Below are 27631 nucleotides of genomic sequence, written 5' to 3'. Positions count from 1 at the left end.
TTTAAGGATTTAAATTATTTAATCTTTTTTTTATTACTTGACCTACTGTTAAGACAATCTATAACAAAAAGAATAGAGTATATTAGCACACACAGTATAATTAGACTAGTAACCAGGAAACGATACAAAATGGTCCTTTGGCCACCTATACTTTCTAGAGCAGTAGATCTCTTAAATTCACTTACCACGCCCAGAAATAATGACTTCCAAAGCCCTGAATATCAACTAAGACAAATTATGCCAATTATGATTTCTCACATATACTCAGATTGCACAAAGAGAAAGCTTTAAATGTGATAATTTTTAAATTGAGACTTAAAATCCCTTAGATTAAAAACTACAAAAGGGAGTAAACAGCAAGCCAAATGACTTAAGAGCAAAACTCATTTAGAAAGCGTTATATGTATCTAAATATACATGAACGTGATTATATACATATATGAAAACTGTGCAAATTTGTGGCATTCTAAATAATTCATTTAAGTACAGTTTTGGCATTTAAACAAAGATCAAATCAAGCTTTAAGCTAATAAGAACATAACTTTTATTTTTAATTTTTTAAATAGAAAAAGGTAGCTAAACACAAAATACAGATCAGAAAACCCTCATTTAATATAGATTATTTTGAAAAATAAAAAAATTTGTAATAAGGTGGCTATCTCACACTAAAGTGTAAATAAAACCTCTTTCCCAGATCTAAACTCCAAACTTAGTAACAACCTAAAAACTGTTCAAATCTATGACACAAATCTACCGTGACCAATTTAAATTACCTGGGAAAGGGTAGGAGAGGGGATTAATAATCAGAGCCAGTTGCACACAGATGGAAAAATGCTTGCAGTCACTCCCAAACAGAACCCTACATTATATATAAATCACAATGAAAATAAAAGTGCCTAACGTTACAGAACTGTGAAATTTCGTTTAAAAAAAAAAAAAAACCAACCATAATACAAATAAACTGCTGGGTATCATTGGTGCACATGGAATAATGTAACATAGAAGGATAAGGCTGGAAAATACTGAAAAACAATTAAGACTCAAAACACAAGTTTACTTTAAAAAAAACAAAGTTTGCCAGAGAAAATAAATGCTAAACAGAAAAGCAGACCTTTTCAGCAGGACAGCCTTTTAGACCACCGAAACAGTACAGACACGCCCGACCCCACCCCCACCCCACCCCCAATTCTAGTTGACGTAAAAAGAAGGGAAAAAGGTGAAACCAAAGTAAACACTTCTTCCCAAATCTCATGTCCCAAGGAAGTTAGTGGGACAGAGTCCCCAACACTGAGCTTTGTCCCCCTGGTATCTCTCCTTCACCAACATCGCCTCCACTCTTCTACTGGGGACGTCTGTTCCATCTATCCTGTCTACTCCCAGCAAACCCAACCTCCTGCAGGCAGCGTTGGAGCACAGGAGAGAATCCCGGAGCCAAGTGAAGGACGTCGTACATTTAGCCAAAAGCTCTAAGTGAACTACCAAGAGTGTAGACCTCAAATTCTAATTCCCAATTCAGCATCTGGTGATCAGTATTTGGCACTAGCTGGATCGGAACTTCTGAGCTGAGGCAGATGTAGTTAAATCATAACTCAGTACTTGCAGTCTATGATTTGGTTTCAAACTCCAAAGGCGGGTACAGGTAGCCACACCCACACGTTTCAGAATTGGAGGAAACACTACTAAACAAGATACAAACAAAACCAGGCGGATGAGCTTGAAAAAATTCTGGTTAAGAGGGAAGAAAAAAAAAAAAAAACTCAAAAGATCATTATCCATCCAAGAACTAGCAAAAATGGGCATTTTTCCACCCTTAAACTAGTTTAAACACAGGCAGATGTCTTTCTACTATACTAAGATTTTTCTAGATCTGTTTTTCCTAATCCTCAGAGCTTAATGAGAAATCATTTATTCTATAAAGAAACACAGCATATACGGCCACAGTCTAAAATATGCTTATGGTAACTGGAAAATTATGTCACTTAAAAAAACGAATCTTGCACTGTTACACCGTTACTCTACGGAAATTCACGTGGTGCAGGGCTGCGCCCTCACCAGGAAGCAGGGCACGCACTGCCTAGGCTGAACACTAACACTGCACAGAGAGAAGCAGTAACAGCAAAGTCTCCACAGAACTCTTTCTATTTATTTAACTGTGTATGAGCATTCGGTCAATGCTCCAAATTAAAAACGGTGCAATGAAAGCAACTTTTAATATAAACAGACGAGAAGCTGCGGTACCAGCGGCCACGTGGCGCTGCGAACAGGAAGAGAAAGCAGTCTGCAGGGGTGAAGCCCGGACGGCGGGGAGGAGAAAAGGGAGGCACAGGAGGCAGATCTCAGACGGACAGCGACACAAAACTGTTGTACTGCTGGATGTTCCGTTTGAGGATATCTGAGCACGGGCCGAGAACGCGTTCGAACCTGGGCCGGTCCAGCTTCACGCACTTCAGAGGGCCACGAGCCACCACCGTGGCGGCGCGAGGGCGGTTCATCAGGAGTGCGATTTCACCTAGGGAGGGGGGGACACACGAGGCGGGGTGAGCATCGATGGGAAACGCATGCACGGGGGTGCACTTCTGACAGCAATGAGAAAACAAGATTTATTTGTCTTAATAACTCAGTAACTTAAGACAGACCACACGTGCATTTAAAAAAAAAAACAAAACTGAGAGAAGACAACCAGTAACTTGATTATTAACAGGGTAAAGGCAGGCGCTCCAAAATCTCACACTCTCTGAGAGCCAAAAAGACTACAATTAAAAAATAAACTTAGGGAGAAAGACAAAATTAAGAACAACTATGCTATCTCACTGAAAGGCGCCTTAAGCTACGTATTTATTTCAAGGAAATCCACATACCAAAATAATCAGAAGGCCCCAGTCTTCCCACTTCAACAAACTCTTCGTTTTCTGACCGACGCTGGAGCACAGCAGCCGAGCCCTGTCACAGAATCACCGAACGGCAAAACAAATACTTTCAAATCCACGGTGACATTTTAAACATCCAACACAATTTGGACTACTTTGTTTAAAAAATAAAAAAAAAAAGGATTTAGCAGTGATTTCAATCCTCCCGCCCATATAAAAGATGACTGAGAAGAGCCACAGCATGAGCGTCAAGCCCCATCTACCCAGCAGCCCCCACTGGGAGGGTCTCCTCATCGCACTGAGGAACCTAGAGGGCTCACACTCAAGTGAGCAAACTGCAGCCAGAGGGCCAGACCCAAGCTCACTGTCGGTTTTTATAAATAAAACGTTACAGGAACAACACACCCATTCACTTATACACTGTCTATGTCGCTTTTGCACTATGGCAAGAGCTGAGTCTTTGCAACAGAAACCCTATGGTTCACAAAAGCCTCGATGACTTACCAACTGGCCCTTCAGAGAAAGAGTCCCTCGACTCCTGAATTATCCAATTAGCATCTACTGAGCCACTTTCATAGAAAATCTGCTCTTTGGCTCTGCTTGGCAGGCAAGAGTATGTTCTACATTTCCATGAATTGTGAAGATATAAACCATAGTAACAGTGTTATGCTGAGCAAAATAAGTCAATCAGAGAAAGACATGTATCATATGACCTCACTGATATGAAGAATTCTTAATCTCAGGAAACAAACTGAGGGTTGCTGGAGTGGGGGGTGGGAGGGATGGGGTGGCTGGGTGATAGACATTGGGGAGGGTTATGTGCTATGGTGAGCGCTGTGAATTGTGCAAGACTGTTGAATCACAGACCTGTACCTCTGAAACAAATAATACATTATATGATTAAAAAAAAAAAAAGATTATGGAAAACTTTTAGTTTCAGAAACTAAAATTTGGCAAATATAAAAACAAACAAACATAGTAATGGCTAGAATTTAGTACTCGCTTTTAATCCTTGTTTGCCAAATAGTCCAGACATGATTTTAACAAGGATGGTACAGAACCATTAAGTTATGCTAAATGACTGAGTTTCATTCGGCTTGCGTAAGGACTGAGTAGGCCAGAATTTGGCTATTACTTCATGAATAGCCCTTCCAGAATTCTGACTCAAACTCATTTAAAATGTGCTGGCCTGGGCACCTGGGTAGCTCAGTCGTTAAGCGTCTGCCTTCGGCTCAGGTCATGATCCCAGGGTCCTGGGATGGAGCCCTACATCGGGCTCCCTGCTCAGCAGGGAGTCTGCTTCTCCCTCTCCCTCCGCCCCTCCCCCCTGCTCATTCTCTCTCTCACTCTCTCAAAAAAATAAATAAAATCTTTTAAAAAATTAAAAAATAAATAAAATGTGGTGACCTGGCAGAAAACCAAATGGCACCATTTCAAAGTGAAAGATAATTTTCAAATAAAACTGTCAGGTATTCTTAAAAAAAATCAAACTATAAATCAGAGTTAGGCCCTTTTTTCTCTCTTATGCTATACAATTTTTTTTTTAATAGCATCAAACACAGTTGCCTTTACCTCTAAAATAATGAAGAACTCATCCCCTGGCTCTCCCTGCACCACAATCTTCTGCCCATCTTCAAACTGAACGGGTTCCAATGCATCAGCTACCGTGAGACGTTCCCACTTGTCCAGAGATTCTGAAAGGCAAGAATCAAAAGAATTTCTCTACATTAACTATCAATGCTAAAAATGTCAAAACAAAACTATAAAGAGAATCAAATAGCCATGCCCATTCAATATTCTAAAATGTTACAGATTAAACACGGCACCTCTCTTCAATTACCTCAAGTCTCAGCAAGATCTTCCTATTATTTACAGATAACCCTTAGATCCTTACTTCAGTAGTCCAGTGGCCACGTTAATTATCAACTGCACTCAATGGTAAAGGAGTAAAAAAATGTAATCATTAAGTCTTCCTAATGAACACCATCAATGCAAATCAAACTTACAAGACCCAAAAGTCATAGTGTTACCAACCGTACTATTCCAAAGGTTCATAGAAATAACTTATCTATTTAAATCCTAAGTTGAATTTATTTACGAAACCAACAAGGAGAACTAGACAATATTAGTTCCCAAAGGCCAAACTAAAACCCAAGTCACTAAGTAAATGTAATCCTTCCAGAGAAAGGAAAAATAAGGGAAAAAGTCCATTAGCTCTAACAATGGCAGAAGACTATTACTTAAGAATCACCACACCCTTCCTCCCAGGGAAGAACAGGTTGTAACAATATTGTAAGGCCACAAAACAAAATACACACGACTATCTCAAGTTAACCTGCTTTACTCTAAACTTTACCAAACTTCTAGCAGTTTTTCAAAGAAAGCCAGAAAATGACACCTAATCTTTCTACAGAGAAAAGGCATTCTTGGCAACACTCACTGTCCTGAACCAATAAACTCACCAACAGAGCAACAGAGACAGACATCACAGGGGGATGACTACCAATGTCCACTGTCAAAGGAGGATACTTTCAGCCTTTCTGTTTCCCCCAGAGGAATGAGGAGCACATAGTTCCAGGAAGCTTTTCTCAGGTCCACCATTTCTAGTTAAGAGGTCTGTCACATACTAGCAAATTAAATATACTGTAAAATTACTTCTAACTTAGTCAAATTTCAACTTTGTATCCCACGTGTTTTTAATTACTATTAGCAAAAAAAAAAAAAGCGAGTTAATAACCAGAGCAGTTTTTATGAAATGCAACAGGTTTTCCTTAACTATCACCAACACTTCAATTTAATGATTCTCTGTGCAATCTTCCAAAACTCACCTAAAATAGAGACTTTACTAAGAAACTCCTCATACATCTTCCGCTTTCTCAGAGTGCTTCCCTATAAATGAAAAAAATAAAAGTCATCTCAAAAATGTGTAATTATCACATAATGCTGTGGAATAAAAAATACTAAGTGTTAAGTAAACAAAAAAAAGTCAACACTTGCTGCTGCTTCTTGATACATGATTATTTTTCTTCAGGTCGGTGACGGTAAACCCTCTGTTCAGCTCAATAAAAAGCTGTGTAACTCATTCTTAAGAGTAACACCAAGCTGGGGGACCTGGGTGTCTCACTTAAGAGTCCGACTCCTGATTTTGGTTCAGGTCATGATGTTGGGGTTGTGAGAACGAGCCCCAGGTCAGGCCCTGTGTGCTGGGCATGCAGCCTGCTTGGGATTCTCTCTCTGCTTCTCCCTTCCCCTTCCCACCCCTCCTCAAAAAAAAACAAAGTATAACACCAGGCATAGGGCAAAGAAGGTGCCTAATACCACCAATTAGTGAAATGCTATATAAATACTCAGTTCTCAAAAAAAAAAAAAAAACAGCCAAGTTACATGTGTGACTATAGCTGAATATACTTCCAGCCCAGGGTTCTTCCCCACAACCCCAATTCTCCACAGAAGGAAGGAAATAAAGCTGCTACCACTTCTAGACCTCCCACCAAAAACAGTGCCATTAGCCCCAAACCTAACCAAGCTGTCTTATCTGTAAGGTTTGTTAAATATATCTGAGGGAAGGCAAGAGGGAAACACAGTCCTCTATAATACCCTTATTACATATATACATATATACTTATCTATACATACACATCCCCCAGATACAGAAAATATTCAAAGTACATCCAACTGTATATTGTCAAATAGCCAGACAGGCACTGTACAAATTTATGGAAATCATTCAAGATGACTAATGCCATTAGCTGGCACTTAAACATCTAAAGCTACTCTATAAATCTGTCACAAAGTTCTCAAAAAGTCTCACTATATCAGCAGAACGTTCCAATGGTTTTATTATTTTGTTTATTCCTTCAGTGAAAGGGGACATTTGCACTACTTAACCCACTTGCAGTTTAGAGAAGTGGATTACTTCTGAATGGCTTTAAGTCACTTAGTGCACTTACGAGTAGCATCTATCAAGCTACCTCAAGTGTAAAGATAAAGTAAGTGAAGACCAGCAAATGGACAGACTTCCAAACATGAGCTAACCATCACACACACCACATTTGTCTCCCACGCTTTCTCTGGCCGGATGTTTGTTCTACAAGATCTGGTGACACTACTCAAACATCAGTCACACAGACTGAAATCCTAAATCGCACTCCCAAAGCCATGCCGCCTCACCATGAGGATTCTTCTATAGCTGTCTCGGTCAATGCCCCACAGTTTCACGTTCGTCTTTGCCTTGACAGTCGCTGCTCTAGGTGTCCCATAGATCAAAGCAAGCTCCCCAAAGCTCCCTCCTTCCCCAACACTGGTTGCCCATTCACTGTTGACGTAGACCTAAAACACAAATGACAAAGAATCAGTTTTTTCCACATACACAACATACAACTATTAAAAACTCCCCAACCTTTCTAAGGGGGCAGAATCCTGAATTTTGTTTCAAAAAATAGAGTATGTTTTTACAAAGCAGAGCAAAACAGTTGCTGACAGTGAGTTAAAAAAACCCAGTGTCTGTGATTTACCCGATTTAATTACAAGAAAAATGTTCCCATAGGGATGATCAGGGCAAGAAGGTAAACAGCATTAACAACCATGTACATTCACAGAGTGTCGTGTCATGTACTATGCTAACCATCTCCCCTGCAGAAGACACTGAACTGTCTAATAATCCTGGGGCAGCAATGCTGTTATTATCCGCATTTCACTTGTAAACAAGACTCACAGAATCAAGAAAGCTACACCAAGTCTCAGAGCTAATGACCACGTAGGACTGAGCCTCTCCCTTCCATCTGTCTTACCACACAGCACACACACACATGCCTCAACCGTGACTCCAGCAAGATTTAAACCAAGGGGCGCCTGGGTGGCTATTGGTTAAACATCTGACTCTTGATTTCTGGTCAGGTCATGACCTCAGGGTTGTGAGACAGAGCTCCGCATCAGGCTCCACACTGGGCATGGAGTCTGCTTAAGATTCTCTCTCTCCCTCTGCCCCTCCTCCTCCTGCCACTCTCAAGCACGCATGCACGCTCTCTCTCAAAAAAAAAAAAAAATTTTTAATGTCTAGCTAAAGAAATTGTCTTCAGTAGTTTAAAGTTTCTCTGTCATTAAAATATTTAGCAAAAGATGTTGATGGAATCTGACATACAAGGGTTATATAAGCCCTTCAAAAACTCTTTAACAGTAATAAATATCAACACATTAACTTCTACGATTACCAATATATTTTTGCTATCATTAAATCTTACATCCATCTCTCCTTGATCAATCACATAGAAGTTATCCCCTTCATCACCTAAAAGAGAGTAAAAATGTTAGATGTACAACAGAAATTAAAGAAACATATATCAGAACTACCAAATTAATGTAAAATAGTAAATAAATTTATTTTATACATTAAAATACATGTTTTTATAAATTAACACAACCTTTCAGAGAAAAAAAGTCCAGCAATATATTTTTAAAGCCATAAAACTGATCAATTTTTTTAGTCATCTCATAGTGAAGAATATCTCTGGGGGAAAAAAAAAGCTACATGTGTACAAAGATATTAACTGCTACATCATTTGTAACAACAAAACAAGAAACAACTCAAAGAGTAAGTAACAAAATATCAGACTGTCACTAACCTGGAAAATACATGGATTGTGGAGACCCATAATGAAAATATTCAAGAATAAATTTTACAAGGTGGCGGGGGGGACCCATGTAAGGTTAGATCCGTGTCTATATACAGGGCAAAAAGGTTAAGAATCAGGAGAAGGCACAGAACCTTACAAACAGATGGGCTGTATGATTAAGAATGCAAATGCTTTGCTACTTCCTACTTTATTTTACTTTGGAAGTGTTTAATAATCAATATAAGGGATATATGAAATACATATGGTTCTGAAATCCCACACAACAAACAAAATTAAAATGTAAGAATATTTTTTAAGAGTTACTATAAACAAAACTGTATCAGATACTAGAAAAGTAGTAGTCCTTTAGGGAAAGTGTACCTTTTAGCTCAAAGGATTTTTTTTTTTTTAATTTTTTTATTGTTATGTTAATCCCCATACATTACATCATTAGTTTTAGATATAGTGTTCCATGATTCATTGTTTGTGCATAACACCCAGTGCTCCATGCAGAACGTGCCCTCCTCAATACCCATCACCAGGCTAACCCATCCTCCCAACCCCCTCCCCTCTAGAACCCTCAGTTTGTTTTTCAGAGTCCATTGTCTCTCATGGTTCTTCTCCCCCTCCGATTTCCCCCCCTTCATTCTTCCCCTCCTGCTACATTCTTCTTCTTCTTTTTTTCTTTCTTAACATATATTGCATTATTTGTTTCAGAGGTACAGATCTGAGATTCAACAGTCTTGCACAATTCACAGCGCTTACCAGAACACATACCCTCCCCAGTGTCCATCACCCAGTCACCCCATCCCTCCCACCCCACCCCCCACTCCAGCAACCCTCAGTTTGTTTCCTGAGATTAAGAATTCCTCATATCAGTGAGGTCATATGATACATGTCTTTCTCTGTTTGACTTATTTCGCTCAGCTTAATACCCTCCAGTTCCATCCACGTCGTTGCAAATGGCAAGATCTCATTCCTTTTGATGGCTGCATAATATTCCATTGTATATATATACCACATCTTCTTTATCCATTCATCTGTTGATGGACATCTTGGCTCTTTCCACAGTTTGGCTATTGTGGACATTGCTGCTATAAACATCGGGGTGCACGTAGCCTTTCGGGTCCCTACTTTTGTATCTTTGGGGTAAATACCCAGTAGTGCAATTGCTGGATCACATGGTAGCTCTATTTTCAACTTTTTGAGGAACCTCCATACTGTTTTCCAGAGTGGCTGCACCAGCTTGCATTCCCACCAGCAGTGTAGGAGGGTTCCCCTTTCTCCGCATCCCCGCCAACATCTGTCATTTCCTGACTTGTTAATTTTAGCCATTCTGACTGGTGTGAGGTGGTATCTCATTGAGGTTTTGATTTGGATTTCCCTAATGCCGAGCGATATTGAACACTTTTTCATGTGTCTGTTGGCCGTTTGGATGTCTTCTTTGGAAAAATGTCTGTTCATGTCTTCTGCCCATTTCTTGATTGGATTCTTTGTTCTTTTGGTGTTGATAGCTCAAAGGATTTTAACTTAAGAAAGAAACAGGATCACTTAGGTTGATCATACAACTTTTACCATTTTGCTGATGTGGTGTATGATGTTGATTGACTTGTGAATTTTGAACCATCCTTGCATCCCCAGAATAAATCCCACCTGATTGTGGTGAATGATCTTTTTAATGGATTGTTGAATGCTAATATTTTGTTTAGGATTTCTGCATCTATGTTCTGAGACTGGCCTGTAGTTCTCTTTTTTTGTGGTGTCTTTGTCTGGTTTTGGTTTCAGGATAATGCTGGCCTTATAGCATATATTTGGAAGCTTTTCTTCCTCTTCTATTTTTTGGAATAGTTTGAGGAGGTATGAACTTCACAGGGAATATACCTCAATATAGTAAAGGCCATATACGAAAACCCACAGCTAAACTAACATATTCAATGGTGAAAAACTGAGAGCTTTCCCTCTAAGGTCAGGAACAAGACAAGGATGTCCACTCTCACCACTTTTATTCAACATAGTACCGGAAGTCCTAGCCACAGCAATCAGACAAGAAAAAGAAATGAGACATCCATATTGGTAAAGAAGTTTAAACTGTCACTATTTGCAGATGACACAATATTATACATAGAAAATCTTTAAGATTCCAACAAAAAACTATTAGAAGTAATAAATGAATTCAGTAAAGTGGCAGGATACAAAATAAAAGCCAGAAATAAATAGCATTTCTATACACTAATAACAAAGCAGGAAGAGAAATTTAAAAAACACTATTTACAATTGCACCAATAAAGAATAAAATACAAGGAATAAATCAAAGAGGTGATAGATCTGTACTCCAAAACTATAAAACACTAATGAACGAAATTGAAGATGACAAAAACAAATGGAAAGATATTTCATGTTCACAGACTGAAAGAGTTAATGTTGTTAAACTGTCCCTACTACCCAAGGCAATCTATAGCCTCAATACAATACCTATCAAAATACCAACAGTATTTTTCACAAAACTAGAACAAATAATACTAAAATTTGTATGGAACCACAGAAGACCCCAAATAACCAAAGCAATCCTAAGAAAGAATAACAAAGCTGGAGGTATCACAATACCAGATAGATTCTAAGATATACTACAAAGCTGAAGTGATCCAAATGGGACGGTACAGAAAATGGATTCTTCTGTTCTATCAATGGAACAGAAGAGAGAACCCAGAAAAAAACCTGCAAGTATATGGTCAATTAACCTATGACAAAGCAAGAATATATACTGAGGAAAAGACAGGTTCTTCAACAAATGGTGCTGGGAAAACAGGACATCTACATGGAAAAGAATGAAACTGGACCACTTTCTTACACCATACACAAATATAAACACAAAACGGATTAAAGACCTAAATGTGAGACCTGAAACCATAAAAATCCTGTAAAAGAACAAGGCAGTAATTTCTCTAACACTGGCTATAGCAAAATTTTTCTAGATAGGTCTCCTAAAGCAGGGGACTACATCAAAATAAAAAGTTTCTGCACAGCAAAGGAAGCCATTAACAAAAAAACAATCTACTGAATAGGAGAAGATATGTGCAAATCATATATCCAATAAAGGGTTAATATCTGAAATATATTAAGAACTTACACAACTCAACACCAAAAAAAACATAATCTGATTAAAAAATGGGGCAGGGGATCGGAATAGACATTTTTCCAAAGATATATACATGACCAACAGGCACATGAAAAGATGTTCAACATCACTAATCATCAGGGAAATACAAATCGAAACCACAGTGAGATATCACCTAACACCAGTTATAATAGCTAAAATCAAAATGACAAGAAACACAAAGTGCTGGCGAGGATGCAGAGAGAAAGGAATCCTCATCGCACTGTTGGTGGGAATGTGAACTGCCACAGCCACTGCGGAAAAACGTATGTAAGTTTCTCAAAAAATTAAAAATAGAACTACCATATGATCCAATGATCCCACTATCAGGTATTAACCAGAAAAAAATGAAAACACTAATTTGAAAAGACATATGCACCCCTATGTTTACTGTAGCACTGTTTACGATAGCCAAGATATGGAAGTACCCAAAGTGGCCATCAACAGATGAATGGATGAGGAAAACTTGGTGTACATACACAGTGGAACATTACACAGCCATAAAAAGGACGAGATGGTGCCACATGAAACAACATGGATGGACCCAAAAGGTATTATGCTAAGTGAACTAACTCAGACTGTGAGAAAGACAAATACCATATGATTCCACTCATAAGTGGAATCTAAAAAAAAAGAAAAGCAAAACCACACACACACAAATGAATAAACAATCGAAAAGCAGAATCAGACCTATAAATACAGAGAACAAACTGATGGTTGCCAGAAGGGAAAGGAGGTGGGGAGTTGGGCAAAATGAGTGAAGGGGAGTGGGAGGTACCGGCTTCTAGTTACAGAATGAATGGATCATAGGAATAAAAGACACAGCATAAGGAATACAACCAACAATGCTGTAATAGCGATAAAGGAACAGATGATACTACAAATATGGTGAACATAGCATAATGTATAAATTTGTCAAACCACTAAGTTGCACACCTGAAACTAATATAACATTGTTTGTCAACTATACTCAAAGAAATAGGAAAATCCAATCATATTATAACAGAAGAAAATGGTAGACTGGAAGAGGAAAACAAACTTCAATAGAGAAATCCTACATTCCCACAGTACTACAGAACCCAGAGGCAGCAGCCTTTACCTTGCTGAATAACAGTCTCTCCAGCAATAAAGGAAACCGGAAACATGGCATCAAAAATATCACTGCAAGAGACAGAAGGCCTTGAGTTACATCTCATGTGCGTCTTCTATAGATTTCAAACATTAACTTTAGACTTAAAGCTCCCAGATTTTCAGCCTGGACTGTCCACAGGTGAACAATTATTAAGAGTCTTAAAACTTGCAACAATGATGAAACTAGTTTGGGGCCACAACTGTAGTGAAGTAACAGTGTAACAAAGAACCTGTACCTACCTTCTCTCATTATCGTCAAGATGTGAAAAGAGCACGTTCTTTTCAATGGCTTTGGCCAAAGCAGCCATAGTCTTATAATCTTTTGGTATAACCTAGAAAAGAATAGAAGGTCCAATAACAAGTCCATAAACGAAAAGCAGATCATGTTTGAACATGCATTTCAATTAAATGTCTAGATAGATTACGGTATTTAAACAAGACTGCTTTGTGTTAAGTATTTAACACAACACACTTGTAATATCTTTGATATACAAAGTACTCAATAAATATTGGCTAATTAATCCCCTTGCCTACAACCAAGCCTGTATTTAAAGGCTGGTATTTGGTTTCCAGTCAACAACTAAAGAAACAAACCATCAACACCTTAACTAAGGTCATTATTCTGAGGCAAAACTAAGCATTTTATGATAATTAGTCATTTTTTAAACTGTGATTATGTACTACTAACTTCACAAGCCTCTTGCCAGGACAATTCTCTTCCCCCTTTGGTCTAATAGCATAACTCAAAATGGCAGGCTAACTCTAAGGAAGAGTCAAAAGGATGAAGCTTATAGGATAAAAGGTTAAAAGTCACAACATGAATTCTAGAATGTCAAAAAACAAACCATGATTCAAAAGAAAAAAAAGAGTACTGCCTGCTTCTTCTACTGCAACACAACATGGAAAGGAAACCCCCTCCAAATACAGTCACTATTTTACAATCACTGTTAGTTATTTCCTCTGATGGCATCTTATTACAGAAAACCTGTTTCTCCAGTACCCAAGACCTGTACAGGATGAAGTACAATCCATCCTGTCAGTGTTTTACCCTGCAAAATGGTACATGCACTCATCAACAGAGGCCGGCTGACTACCACGTGGGTCCTGAACACATTGCCCCAATGCATAGGTGACAAGACTACCTTTCTAACATATGATGCAGCATCTTCCTCCGTGTAGACTTCAGCACTGATAGCACCTCGTCGCCTCCGGCCCTTAACCACTGGGTTGGGGGGAGGAGGAGAGATTTCATCCTCCCTCGAATCTGCACGGGAACTTGCTTTCTGCAGATTCTGAATCTGTTTTGCCTCCTCCTGAAAAAAATTATCGTTTTATAAAATGAGATCCTTCAGGATATAAATTTGGTATGCTCATATCCCAGTGAGAACCAATCTCCATCACTTCAAAACTCTTCCTCTATTACCAATGTGAAAGGGGGAAATGCCAATTCCAAATGCAAAAAAAAAGGAGTCAAGTTTGAAAAATACTCTGAAAGGACTATAATGTTTCCTCAGACAATAACAGATACTATACTTATTAATGAGCAAAAGCCATTAATACAGACACAACCCACAAATGAAAAATTAGATACTTGTTATGGTAATACATTGACAACAATGCTTTGTAATGCACACAACAGTAATAAAACTGCAAAACAAAATCCTGGGGTTTTTGTATGCTACTAGAGATAGCATGAAGACCACCCCCCCCCCACACACACACACACATATCAAAAGAATGTTACCTAGAAATAATCACACAGGTACAGCAAAGCAATACACAAATGTCTAGGTTACCGTATTATTTCATTAATTCAGTAAGTATCTCCAGATCTGCCATGTCAAGTCTATGCTAGGAAAAGACAGTGTCAAAACTAACAGGAAAGGGTCCTCAGCCTGTGGAATTCATATTCTAGCTGGAGTCTCAGACAGAAACAAATAACAAAATGATGTGATGGTAACCAAGAATTTAAATAAGATCAGATCTAACGGGGCACCTGGGTGGCTCAGTCGTTAAGCGTCTGCCTTCGGCTCAGGTCATGATCCCAGGGTCCTGGGATCGAGCCCCGCATCGGGCTCCCTGCTCCGTGGGGAGCCTGCTTCTCCCTCTCCCACTCCCCCTGCTTGTGTTCCCTCTCTCGCTGTGTCTCTCTCTGTCAAATAAATAAAATCTTAAGATCAGATCTAAAAATACTTCTCCCAGCAGAGCTAGAAGCCTTCTTTATTATCAGGGTTTACGCCAAAATTAAAACCAAGAAAGTTTACTTGTTTGTAAAAACTCATTAAACCAATTCATATAAAAACTGAAATAAACTCTTTAAAATTCTTATTTTTCAGATCCAGGGCTTAGAAAGAAATTCCTCTTAGCTCTGCAGTGAAGAATGAGTTATTATGCCTGATATAAATAAGAATGTGTTCTCTACAACACTCATATTCATTTGACTCATTCCCCAGTATTTTTCTAAACCATCTTTCAAATTCTAAATGAACTCATTAGGATTCACTGATAATTTCAGAAAATTTTTTGATAAAAAAGAAATTTTAAATTTCTTTCTAATTAAAAGAAGGGGTGCTTGGGTGCTCAGTCAGGTTAAGCGTCAGACTCTTGGTATTGGCTCTGGTCATGACCTCCAGGTTGTGAGGTCGAGCCCCTCATGTGGGCTCCCTGCTCAGCCACAAGTTTGGTTCCCTCTGCCCCTCCCCTGGTTTGCGCGCTCTCTCTCTCTCTAATAGTCTTTAAAAAAAACTTAATAAAAAAAGAAATTAAAGAGATGCCTACTTTTTCTCCTGCATGGTACTTAGCCCTGCTTTTGGCATTAAGACAAATAAAAGAACTTATAAATGCAGCAACAAAGTCTAGGAGGATAACCATTAAGGTATTAACGATGTTAATTTCTATTAGTAGAATCATGCCTGATTTTTTTTCTTTTCTGGAGGGAAGGTCTGGATTTATTTTTCTCATTTCTCCGGATTTTCTAATTTTCAAATTAAGAAAAAGAAACCACAACAAAAAAATATAATAAAAACAATTCTAATATAATTTGTCTACTTAATTACAAATGCATTTACTTTTTTTTAAAAGGTATTTTATTTATTTAGTTGATAGAGATGGCGTGCCCAAAAGCGGGGGGGGGGGGGGGGGGGGGAGGAGGCAGAGGGAGAGGGAGAAGCGGGCTCTCCACTAATGAGGAAGCCCAATGCGGGACTCAATCCCAGGACCCTGGGATCATGACCTGAGCCGAAGGCACTTAACCAACTGAGCCACCCAGGCACCAGGCACCCCTGCATTTACTTCTTGACCAAATAATCCAGTAATTCTACTTCTGGAAATTTATTCCAAGATATGCATATATGGGATCTAACATACAAAACTTTGTGATATATACAAAATTATTCATTGTATCATTGTTTATAATAGTAAAACAATGGAAACAAAATGATCCTCAGTGGAGTGATTAAATAAATTAAGAGTCTATCCATACAATGGAATGCCATGCACCTGTTGGAAAATAAGAAGCTCTTTTATAATTGAATCTGTAGGTAAATGCCTTTATATTATCTATGGAAAACTGGCCGCATTCAAGGAAGACAATGGAGTGGGAGACTTTTTAAAATATTTTATACATTATTACTTAATAATATATAATTTTTACATATATAAAATGCCTTATATATTATACGCTATGTTAACCACATACTTACATAGGAAATGCAATATATTTCATATATTTCATTATATTTTATTGTCATACCCTTTTGTACCTGTAAAATTATGAACCATGTGCAAATATGTAACCAATATTTTAAAAATACATTTTTCAGAAAACTTACTTCATTTTCCTTCTGGTAATTCCAATAACCAGTAAGGTTTTCCTATTTCATACTAACACAGAACTATAAAACTCAAGTCTCCCCAAATTTAGTTTAAGACCATAAGTAAAACACATTCTACCCCCCAAAATCAGTCATTGGCATTTCGTAAAAATTTCATGAAAAATTACACAAATAACATCTCATTTGGAACTACATCTAAATGAGTTTTTAAGATAATTTTCAAGTACTAAAAGCATGTTGATTTTTAACAGTTTCATGGATTCTCTTTAAACAGCAATCAAATATAACCTAATCTTGACCACTCAGAGCCATTAACAGAGATCACATTCTAGTACAGATTATGATACATTTTTCTATCCTTTTTCTTGTTGTCATTCTGCTGTCAGTCTCTTCCCTCTTCAGTTGTCCCATTTATTAAAACAAAAGCAAAAAAAACCCAAACAAACCCTCCTGGTCTACTTACTGGCTACCAGCACTCCTTCAGTTCTGGAATTCTAAGTTCACACCGCCCCGGCCAATCACTTACCATGTTCTCAACAATCACCTGTTCCCTCCCTGCCCTTGCCATTCCACTCGTCCCTGTAGGTGAAATAAACTTCCAACCAAATGGACTTGAGGCTTGGCCACAGGACTTGCCTTGGCCATGGAATGTAAGCGGACATGCCATACTGTGTCCACTCTTATGGTCTGCCCCCCAAGCTTCTGGTCCTTCCCTGCCTTGACAACAGCGTGCTCTATATAGTGACTGCTCCTTCCACTCAGCCCCGGAACAAGACCTGTGGAGTCAAGAAGGCAGGATGGGCTGAGCCCAGAAGAGCTGCACATGATAGAGAAATAAGGTCTTTTGTAGTGAGCCACTGAAATTGTGGGGGTTGTATGTGGAGTAAGCCACTGAAATTGGGGGGGTTGTATGTGGAGTAAGCCACTGAAATTGGGGGGGTTGTATGCTGCCACAACAAAATCTAACTAGTACATTGCAAGACCACAGCCACATTACTTCATTTCTTAGTTTTACCTGCTACCTCTTACAACGGTGATAATCACCTACCTCACACATTTGAAATAATGAGTATGTGTGTATGCAAAGTGCTTCAGACAGTATCCAGCACACAGGAGACAATGGACACAGCTATTAAAATTCCTCCACCAGACAGGCAAGGTACTAATAAATATATGCAGAAATGAGGACTTAAATTCCAGGAGACAGTCTGAAGCAAAATGCAGACACTTTCAATGGACCAACTGTGACTTTTTTGGCACATTTCTTATTGAGTAGCTGAGGGTACCCGAAACATGACCCATGGTTAACACAGGAAAGGAGATGACAAGAACGTGATTGTATCTTTTCAGACATATAAACCTAACACCTAACGCACAGAACAATGATCCACTGACAAGCTGAAAATTTGGTTGCTTGAAAGCCCAGATATCTATATTCAACCCTAGCTAAAGGAATGTATGCAAGTGAATCAAGACCCTTGAGTTACAGGAAAGAGTAGGTTAAGCTATGACTTTTGTTAAGAGGTAGAGAAGCCAAACAAAACACATTAAATCTAAAAATCCCACGTGCAAAAAAAAACTATGTGAATAATGATTTCTTGCTTTCCCTGTTGGTTAGTGCTTAAACAGTGCTACAGTAAGCCCAGGCTCTGAAACTAGCACCACACATTCAACACTCCCTATAAAAAGACACACACTTAATGTCTCATCCACTTCATTCCCTCATCTGATGGTTTCTATTGATGTCCGAAGCGAAGAGGGATCACCTTACAGTGACCCATTTCAGAACCAGATCTCCAGGAACGCACTTTATTTCAAAACAAGGAAGGCCCACGACAGCCTGGCTCTACAGGATTTCACAAACTATTTGCAAATTGCTTAAAAAGGAGAAAACCAGACTTTCTACCACAATTCTAAGACACCAAGGCTACTTTCATGGGGGCTGGATAGTTGTTTTTTGTTGTTGTTGTTAATTATTTTAATCATAGTACTAAACACCAATTTTAACAAACAGCTTTTCAAGAAAACAGTAGGAAATGTCTGATCATTGTGCTAACCAAACATTTTTTGAATCCTAGTATAAACAGATTCTTTTAGTAATAAAGTATGCTACTTAAAAGATTTTCCAAACAAATGGGATGTATTACAAATATTTCTATTATGTAACTAGATAATTAATGATCATATACCCAAGAAATGCCTCCCAATTGGTTCATAATCATTATGAACCACATCAAACTTCAATACACATAAGAAAACCTGTAAATTCATCTCGTTGATTTACAAAAACAAATCAAAGTACTCAAAACATTTAATGTTCCAGACTTTCTCATTCATCATTTCTTAAGGGAAGTGAAATTGAAGCATTGTCCTTGACTATCTTTTTGCTTAGAAAAGCATACACCATATGCTTAGGTCACAGTAACATACACACAATGAGGATGAACAAAGAATAAAAACTAATGAATTAATTTTTTTTCAAGAGGAAACGCGTCCTGACTGAAACTGTAAATAAAGTAAAATTCTGACAACCATCAATCTGAGTTAGTATCTCCGCTTTATAGTGAACTCATCTGAGATATATTAGTATCTGTACTAATATGGACATCTCTAATTCAGAACTTCTGATAGATCACTCAGAAGCTAGACTCAAATGCTTCACTACATTGGTTTTAAAAGGTGAGATAAGGTTTATCAAGTTTACTTGTTTTGTTGAGGAAGACGAAAGCATTAACTGCTTTCAAGTACTGAAGGATTTCTCTTGTCATACAACTGCTACTTCTGATCAGCCGTATCTAATTAGTTAATCATTTTTATGGATTAAAAGTTACAAGGAACTATGTGTAGAAGCCCTCTGTTACCCAACTAAACTTAGCATATGAGTTTGTTTTCTGATAAATTCTCCTGATGACAAAGTTAAAAATTACTATAAATGCCTTCACTGCATTTCTTTTTTGAAATTCTGTTTTAGATTTCCTATTCGGTCAGAATTCCTTTTCTTCCAAATGGTACAAATTAGCGACATTCCACAGCATTACACTTAACGATGGTCAGGGTCATCTCCTCCCCACATTTATCTTTACCTTCTCCAGCCTCTCGAAGTACTCCCTGAGGAATGCCATGGGTCTCTCGGGTCGAGCGGTGCACAACTGCACAATAGAATCCTTGAGCAGCGCCTGAATGTTGTGCTTCTGGACATAGAGCTCGCACTCCCGGAGGCTGCGCTCCTCCTCACTGGTGGCAGTGCTGCCAGACGCCATGGTTGTCTACGAGGAAAAAACCACACGTATGCTTCTGGAAACTATAAAGAGCAAATGCCAATTTGGCCTTTGACTTAATAAATTCATCAGGCAACTGATTCACAAGGGTTTTTTTTTTTTCCTAGGTAGATTTTTTTTTTTTTCAGACAGGGAAGTGGGGGCTCAGAAATAAAATATGTAGGAAAATAGCATTCTCCCAAAGAAGTGTTTCATTTAGGTTCTGCACACAGCAACAGTAAAAGGCAAGAACCTGACCTCCTGGGAGGAAGTATGAGCCACTATCCCCTGCAGAGGCGAACTGCTGAGGAGTCAGGCCCTTACGGGAATTTCATTCAGTTCTCCCCCTGCAAAATAAATCATGATGACGTGGGAAGTGTGTAAATGGTAAACAGGACCGAGAATTACAAGGGCACACAAGTTGGCTCTAAGTGAAAGCAAGTAAGCACAATGAAGAACATCTGACATTCCCTATACGTAACTCCTATCCTGGGGGAGTGACCTACTGTCACCCAGCAAACCACTGGAGCAAAGGATCTGATCAGCCAACTACTAGCGTAATCAAAAAATTTAAAAACACAAAAGGAACCCCAAATGACTTTTAAAAGCAGCCTTTTGTTCCAGACTCTTCTATAAAATTCCAGCCCTAAATAACAGCACACCAACACACTGGTAAGAGAAAAAAAATCCTTAACAGAAAAAAATAAATAAATGAAAACAAAACAAACAAAAAAACCTTACCAAGTAAATCATAAAAGATTTGGACAGGTAAATGTCAAAACATTTCTTCAGCTGGATAGAAAAATGCTAAAACAGGTTAAATTTTAAACTTACATGAAGATTCAATAGATAAATTGCATTTAATCAATTTTAGAGGATTCAAACTACCTTGATGTAAAATAAAATAAGTAGAAATATAATAGTGAGCAGCTGACTTTACCTCGGAATTAAAAGCTTAATAATTTAACAAGTCATAAATTATTTTCCTTCCAACTTCTAATTATTAAAAGCAATTAAGATTAGAAAATAAAAGTGAGGTCCTCTCCCCTCCCCAACTGAATTCAATACAAATCAATCTTTTCCAAAGATAATGCACTCAAAATCAGAGATGGAATTGTAAATTTGAAAGAAAAAAGAAATACCAGAGTCAAAAGCCAAAGTGCTACACTGTTACTCATTCTGTTTTGACAACTTCCATGATAAAGGTCAATAACAGACTAACAGACCATGAGAAAGTTTGTAGCTCCCTGACAAGCACAGAAATTAAAAGCCACAGAAAAAGAATCATGCTACTTCAGAAATATACAATCCAAAAAAAAAAAAGTTCATTTACTTTGGATTTATAACAGCCACTTTTCCAGGTCAGACAATCATATGAACTGATAATCCACTTCAGTATAATTTTCTGCATTTCAAAAAATACCAAAGGCCACCAAGAACAATGATAAATCAGATCTTTTATGTTTCAAAATATTCAGACATATTTCGGGAATACCAGTACATGTATTCAACTGATCAGAGAAATCATTCAAAGATCAGGTCTTCAGCTGGTAGAAATGAGAGAACTGTGTCTAAGAAATGAAACTGGCTCTTTGTTTGAAACAAAATAATGCATGAAAAAGAACACACTGCTGTTTTTAAGGCAGCACATGAACAAAAATGCCCCAAGATTAACGCGGTCATCATGTGAACCCCTTAATCCAAACTTAACATGTTGTCTTAGTATTTTTAATCGAATATACCTAGATTAACTCCGTACTTGTTCTTAAAACTAAAGAGCCCAACAATTTAGCTTCTACCCCCACCCAAAAAATTATTTAACTACTTTGAAACTTCCACTGCATTGTATACTCATAAGGAAACACTCAGATTTTTTTCTTTTGTAAATTCAGTTGTGATAAAAAAAAATTCAGTTTCAAAGGGATGACACGCGAGGAAATACTTAACACACTTTTGAGAAACGTGCTGATTCAGACCGCAGCCCCTCAGACCAGCCAGGAACACCTCCTTCGGGTGATCCCGAGCAAGTGTTCTCTTTTCTCTCCTGTTAGAAAGACCGATCTCTTGAGAATCAAAGTAGTTGTCTGGTATCACACCAGCACTGCGCTGCAGGGGTTAATAGGTACCACGTACTTATTTTCAAGAGGAAGGACAAGAGAGTGCCCTTCACTTCACTCATGCCACAGTCACGGCTACAAAATGAAGAAGGGAGGCCTATCCTCCCTCCATCCTCCTCTAGTCGGAAGGCCACAATGGTGGCGAAAAGACGGAGGAAGGGGGGGCGGGGATCGGGAAAGGGGAGGTGAAAAGGGACAAAAAAATTTAGGAGCCAGGCTAAAATCATGGGGGTGGGGGTGGAATCCCACGAAGGAGAGGGAAAGCCACTGCTGGAGATGACAAGGAAATACTAGAAAGAAAAACGACGACAACTGCCGAGTCTCAAGATCAGCCAGAAATGCTGGGGAAAACGATGGCGGATTCCAGTAAAATCCAACTGATGTCCTTCAGGAAATGGGGGAGGGCGAGCGAAAAGGCCGCGGCGCGCGGGTGCGGAGGCGGCAGGGGCGCGATGGCCGCGGAGGGCCGGGGACCCGGGCGCCGCGGAGCGCGCACGGCCGGGGCGGCCGGTGAGCCCGGCACGGGAGCAGCCCCGGCGGCCTGGGGGCCTCGGAGCCGCAGACTCTGGGCCGGGGGCGCGGCCCGGGGCGTGAGGCCTGCGGGGAGGCGCCCGCCGGGGCCGGGGAGGGGCAGGGGGTGCGGCCGTCCCCCAGCAGGTCGCTCCCCGTGACGCCATCTTGGATCGGTCCAGCGCCCTCAAACGGGCGGCGGGGCGGCGAAGCCGGGCGCGTCGGGGCTCCCCACCGACCCCACTCACCTAGGGACGGGCGGCGGCGGACACGGAGCGGCGGGGGCGAGGCTGCGGCTAGCTGAGCTCTCCCGGCGCTTCCCTCCCAGCCCGGCTCTACTCTGCGATAGCGGCTCAGCGGCGGCTCCACCGGAAACGTCCCGGCCGCAACCAATCAGCGCTCGGCTGCTGACGTCAATGCGCCTCGCTCTGGCCAGAGCCGTCGCCTTGGCAACCTTAAAGGCACTGCGGCCCGGGTTCCCCTTCCGCCCCTCCCTGAAGGACCCTCGCCCCTCCACGCCCTAGAATCGCTCTTCCGCTCTTCTTTCCATCTAACCTCGTCCCTTATTTGCAGGCCTTTCCTCTCGCCCGCCTTCTCTCCTTTCCCCACTCTCTCCAGCCCGGCGCTCCCCTCCTTCCGTTCACCTGCCCCCCTTACCTGTTCCTCCCTGGACGCCGCAGGTCCCCTTTATTCTTCCTTCTGCTCTTCGCCCCTTCTCGGTGCGGCTTTCAGGAGCTCCCCTCTCTCCTCGGTCCCTCGCCTCCACTCCTCACTCAGCCCCACTCTCACTCCGGCCTCGCTCGCCGCCTCTGCCTTTTCTCCCTCCCTTTTCAACCCCCAACCCCCTAGCCGGGCCGACCCACGTGGGGCGTCTCGGATGACAGGTGGGCGACTCCGCCCCGTGGCCCCTGCAGGGGGAGGACGCGGGGCCGGGGCGGGGAGATTCCTGCCGTTTCCAGGCCCCGGAGGACGCGGCGGCCCCGGCGGATCTGCCGCAGCTGCGCCGCGGGCCGAGCGCGGGCGAGTGCCCAGGATGCGCACTCCCGGCAGTGCATCCTGTGTCCGGCCTTCTCCTCGCCGGCCTCCGGGCTCAGGCCCGCCATCCGGTCCAGGAAGTCCGAGCTCTGCCGAGTGTCTGCTTGGCTGATCGGGCTGCTCTCCGCTCCGGAGGTGCTGTGGTCAATGGAGGCCACGCCATCGCTGTGGGCCCGAGACACTGAAAAGGACTTGTCAGGGTGCTTCTAGAACCTGAACTGCCCCCCCCCCATCATGACGCCTGACCTGGCATGGTGACAAGTACAAAGGGTGCAGATAGGCGCACCCCCTCTGTGACCACACGAGAAATCTCAACTGCCTGCAAAAACCACTCATCAAGGATGATTCGGATTCGAGGGGGGAGAAGCCATTTTTTCCCATCGGGGTATCTGTCCGTAGAGGAAGAAAGGGGGAGCAGGAGACAGTTTTAGACAAAAAGTCGCTAAATGAATAAAGAAGGCCCTTGGAGAACACGTATCCTTGTGAGGGGTACCTGTTGTATTCACAAGATACATAGCTCTAGCACTGTATGTGAAAATACAGTGGATTTAACACCTAACACAAAAAATATATACAAGTATCTCAATAATTTTTATACGGATTCCAGATTGAAATGGTAATCTTTTGGATATATTGGGTTTAAATATTATTAAAATTAATTTCATCTTTTTTACTTTTTATTTATTTTTGTGTTTGGTGTGTGTGTTATGTTTTTTATCTTTTAAATATAGCTATTAGAAAAATGTTCATTACATATATGGCATATGTTGCATTTCTGTGGGACAGCACTGCCTTAGGTGGCCATCTGCTCCCCTAAATCCACCAGGCTGATAAGGGTCCTGCTCATCAGAATATGTCTGTTACTCAGTTATGGTTACTCCTGCTTTCAGAAAGTCGGAAGCAGAATAGGCACCATCAGAAAGGGCTGATCAGGCCTATAGGAGGGAAATGCAGAAGGAAAGTGTCTCCTCCCCCCCACTGCCCCCACTTGGTGATCACTGGCGTTTTGCCAGGGATGGGTGGAACAAGGGATTAAAGACAGAGCTTCAGTCATATAGGATTTCACCGTTGTCAGTACAAAGAAGGGCTAATAAACTGAACCCTGAGCTGGCAGGGAGGAGAGGGAATTCGATAGCATTGAGCAGGCCCAGTCATGTTATGAGAAGAAAACCCTGCAGGCAGATAAATCTGAGTTTGGTTGCAGGCTCTGCCATCTCTGGCAATTGACTTAATCTCCCTGAGCCTCAGTTTCCCCAGTCTTAAAAGAATAAGCAGGGCTGTGTTGAAATTAACCAATAAAGCTAATAATGGTACACATATTCCCCGCACGGTTCTAAGTGCTTCACACATCATAATTACCGTAATCCTCATAATAACCCTGTGGTATAGGGACCGTTGCTAGTGCTGCAGAAGGAAAATGAGGCAGAGAGAAGTGCAGTGGCATGGCCAAGACCGCACGACTAGTGTGGCTCACACCCAGGCAGGGATCTTAACCACTCACTCTCCTTTGCAGAACATATACAAAGAAAGTGCCCAGCACAGTGTGGGATACAATGAATAAGTGCAAGTGTACCTCCCACTTCCCCCTCTTCCTAAAGAGCCACCCAAACTACAAGGTGAAGCCTGAGCTATCCTGTGTCCCACCATTAGTGTTACCTTCCTAAGGCAGTCAAGACACTTTGAATAGGGAAACAAGCAAGCTGGTGACATTGAACCGAGGAGGGCTTTGAGCAACAGCTGCTTCCTTGCTAAGGCCTGGGTGTGTGTCCCCATTCAGCGGCATTCAGGCACCAGTCCAGCCATGGACCATTTCCTGTGTCAATGGTGCTCAACCTTGTTCTAGCTGCCAAATCCTCATATGCTGGGGCTTTAAAAGACAAAAAGGGAAACAGGCAGTAGAGAGTTGAGCCTGGGGAGAGGTCACGGAGACAGCTGTTGTAAAAAACGAACAGCATCTGTGGTTGGTTTCCAAATGGTGCAAATGCTCTTTCAGTGATTCCGGGCGGCTGGGAGACTAACAACTTGTAAATTACATTTCGGAAGTAACACTTGCTCTGTTGTAGTTTCTGTGCGGCTTTCCCTCCTCCAGAGGCCTTCTGCCCTTGATTCCAAGGTCTGTCAGCCTTTCCTTTGGCCTGTGTCCCTGGAAAACTCAACAAAATCAGGTTCTAGGGCAGTTACAGGTAAATTTTTCTCTTTAAAAAAAAAAAAAAATCCCTTAATTGCCGTTACAATGTTTGTGAAATGATAGCAAACAATTTTAAAAGCAACATAAATGTCAGTGGTGCATTTAGTAAGCAGAAGTAGAAACTAAGAAAGCCCATACGTAAAAGGAAGGAATATTTCGGCAGCCCATTTCTTGCTATTTCTTATGCTTAGTTTCCATTGGCAAAGGACAGATCCACGTAGTTCAGATTTCCAAGGAGGACTTTTCAGACTACTACCACCTATTTGTAGTACACAGGGGTGCTGAGGATTTATGCTTCTGACAGAACCCAAGGTTGTGATTTCAAACATAACCCAAATCCAGCAAGCATTCAAATGCCAAAAGTCTTCCTACTTTTCTCACTGGCAAATGCTTATGTGAACTCGGGAGGGGTGTTTATCTTGAGCATTAATTGAAAATATGAACCACAAAACCAGAAGAGCGGCAATCCTGGGTCTGATATGAAAGAGTTTTCCAGGCGAAAACAGCTTCATCCAAAACAGTGTATTTAAATTCATGAATTTCAGTGAGAGAGTTGTATTAAGTAAGGTATAGAGATTTAAGGAATTGGCTCAGGTGATTGTTAGGGGCTGGCAAATCCAATGCCTTCAGGGTATGCCAGCAGGATAGAAACCTGGGGAAAAGTTGATGTTTCAGCCTTGAGTGTGAAGGCAGCCTGGAGGCTGAACTCCTTCCTCAGTGAACCTCATCTTTTCACTTAAGGCCTTCAACTGATTGGGTGAGGCCCACCCATAGCATGGAAGGTAATCTCCTTTCCTCAAAGTCTACTAATTTAAAGGTTAATCGTATCTGAAAAATACCTTCTCAACAACAACCAGACTCATGTTTGACCAAAAACTGGGCACAGGGACTAGCCAACTTGACATATAAAATTAATCATCATAAGCATGAATCAAGTCAAGCCCAGATATCTGTATGTATCTCTTCTGAATTTTCTTCCTCTGGACATCCATCCATCCATCCATCCTCTGGACATCCATCTCCTATGCCTATGCTATTTTTAACTAATGCTAACTTTATATCAATAGGTCATGGATATGAGGCTTAAAAAAAACAACAGTGGGTCCTTCACCCGTAAAGACCTTTTGACTGTGTTGAGTAGGATCAGGAACTTTCGTTCTGTCAAATGGACAAAGTAAACAAATCTTGTTAATGTATCCCTACTGCCATTTTACTAACCATGTATCTATACCTCTTCCAGGAAATCTTAATTTTTTTAATTAAAAAAAATTTTTTTGGTCATGGTCCCTTTGGAGAAGCTCATAAACACAACGGGCTTTCTGCCCAGAAAATATGCCTAAACAGACACACGTATGACATTTACCATCTGATTGCACAGATTCCGAAGCCCATCCATGCATGGATGCCAGGTTCAGAAGCCTTGGAAAATGTTCCTTCGGCATCCACACAGCAGGCTCTAGGGCACCAAGAACGCAGAGGAATGAGCCATGGCCCCACCCTCAAAAGCTCACAGTCACGGAATCAGCAATAATACAGTATTTTTCAAAGATGGGGTGAAATGTGAGAAAGAAAGGGTGAGGAGCACCGAAGGGGCACCTAACTCAGGCTCGGGAGGTCAGAGAAGGCTGCCCCAAAAAGAGGCTGGGACACATGGAATTCTGCCCGAGTCCCGCCTGGTCTTGGCGGCAGAGGAAACTGATGGGCAAGAGAGAGCATGGGTTTTTAGAGAAAATATTTTTCTGTATGGCTGAAGGATAAGATGGGAGGCAGCAGGGTGAGGAGGGAGATAGAAGGGTAAGTGATAGCCTAATGCAGAAAGGCTTGGACCAGGGGCCAGCACGTTCTTTCCCAGAAGGGGCGAGGTAGTAACTGACCTAGGCTTTTCCGGTCATCTGGTCACATTGGTAACTTCTCAAGGTGGCTTTTG

At 40.9% G+C, this 27631-nt stretch overlaps 1 protein-coding gene across 3 annotated transcripts; it reads right to left on the bottom strand.

Moving 5' to 3' along the window:
* Window positions 1-23448, bottom strand: PRKAR1A (protein kinase cAMP-dependent type I regulatory subunit alpha). Of its 3 annotated transcripts, none has more exons than XM_032429372.1 (11): window positions 23139-23448; window positions 19681-19863; window positions 13907-14077; window positions 13005-13096; window positions 12733-12794; window positions 8108-8154; window positions 7038-7196; window positions 5696-5756; window positions 4440-4561; window positions 2859-2940; window positions 1-2509 (listed from the first exon to the last, which is right to left on the bottom strand). In XM_032429372.1, exons 2-11 carry the CDS (start codon window positions 19855-19857, stop codon window positions 2337-2339), a joined length of 1146 nt encoding a protein of 381 aa, XP_032285263.1. In that variant the 5' UTR covers window positions 19858-19863; window positions 23139-23448; the 3' UTR covers window positions 1-2336. The 3 variants fall into 3 exon arrangements, with proteins under 3 accessions (XP_032285263.1, XP_032285262.1, XP_032285264.1); XM_032429371.1 differs by lacking the exon at window positions 23139-23448 and adding an exon at window positions 22730-22868; XM_032429373.1 differs by lacking the exon at window positions 23139-23448 and adding an exon at window positions 21806-22385.
* Window positions 23449-27631: the final 4183 nt, after the last annotated feature.

Source organism: Phoca vitulina, unplaced genomic scaffold (assembly GCF_004348235.1).
Source record: "Phoca vitulina isolate PV1807 unplaced genomic scaffold, GSC_HSeal_1.0 scaffold41, whole genome shotgun sequence".
NCBI lineage: Eukaryota > Metazoa > Chordata > Mammalia > Carnivora > Phocidae > Phoca > Phoca vitulina.
The sequence above is the reverse complement of the archived record's forward strand: the minus strand, read 5'-3'. Positions and strand labels throughout refer to the sequence as shown.

Bases quoted from the DNA above. Each gene is read 5' to 3' on its own strand.
- PRKAR1A (XM_032429372.1), bottom strand. From the start codon at position 19,857: ATGGCGTCTGGCAGCACTGCCACCAGTGAGGAGGAGCGCAGCCTCCGG. The intron at 5,757-7,037 runs GTGAGGCGGCAT...TTTCATTTATAG, and splicing joins GCTATAGAAGAATCCTCATG to GGAAGCACTCTGAGAAAGCG. The intron at 4,562-5,695 runs GTGAGTTTTGGA...CTTGCCTTTCAG, and splicing joins TAGTAAAGTCTCTATTTTAG to AATCTCTGGACAAGTGGGAA.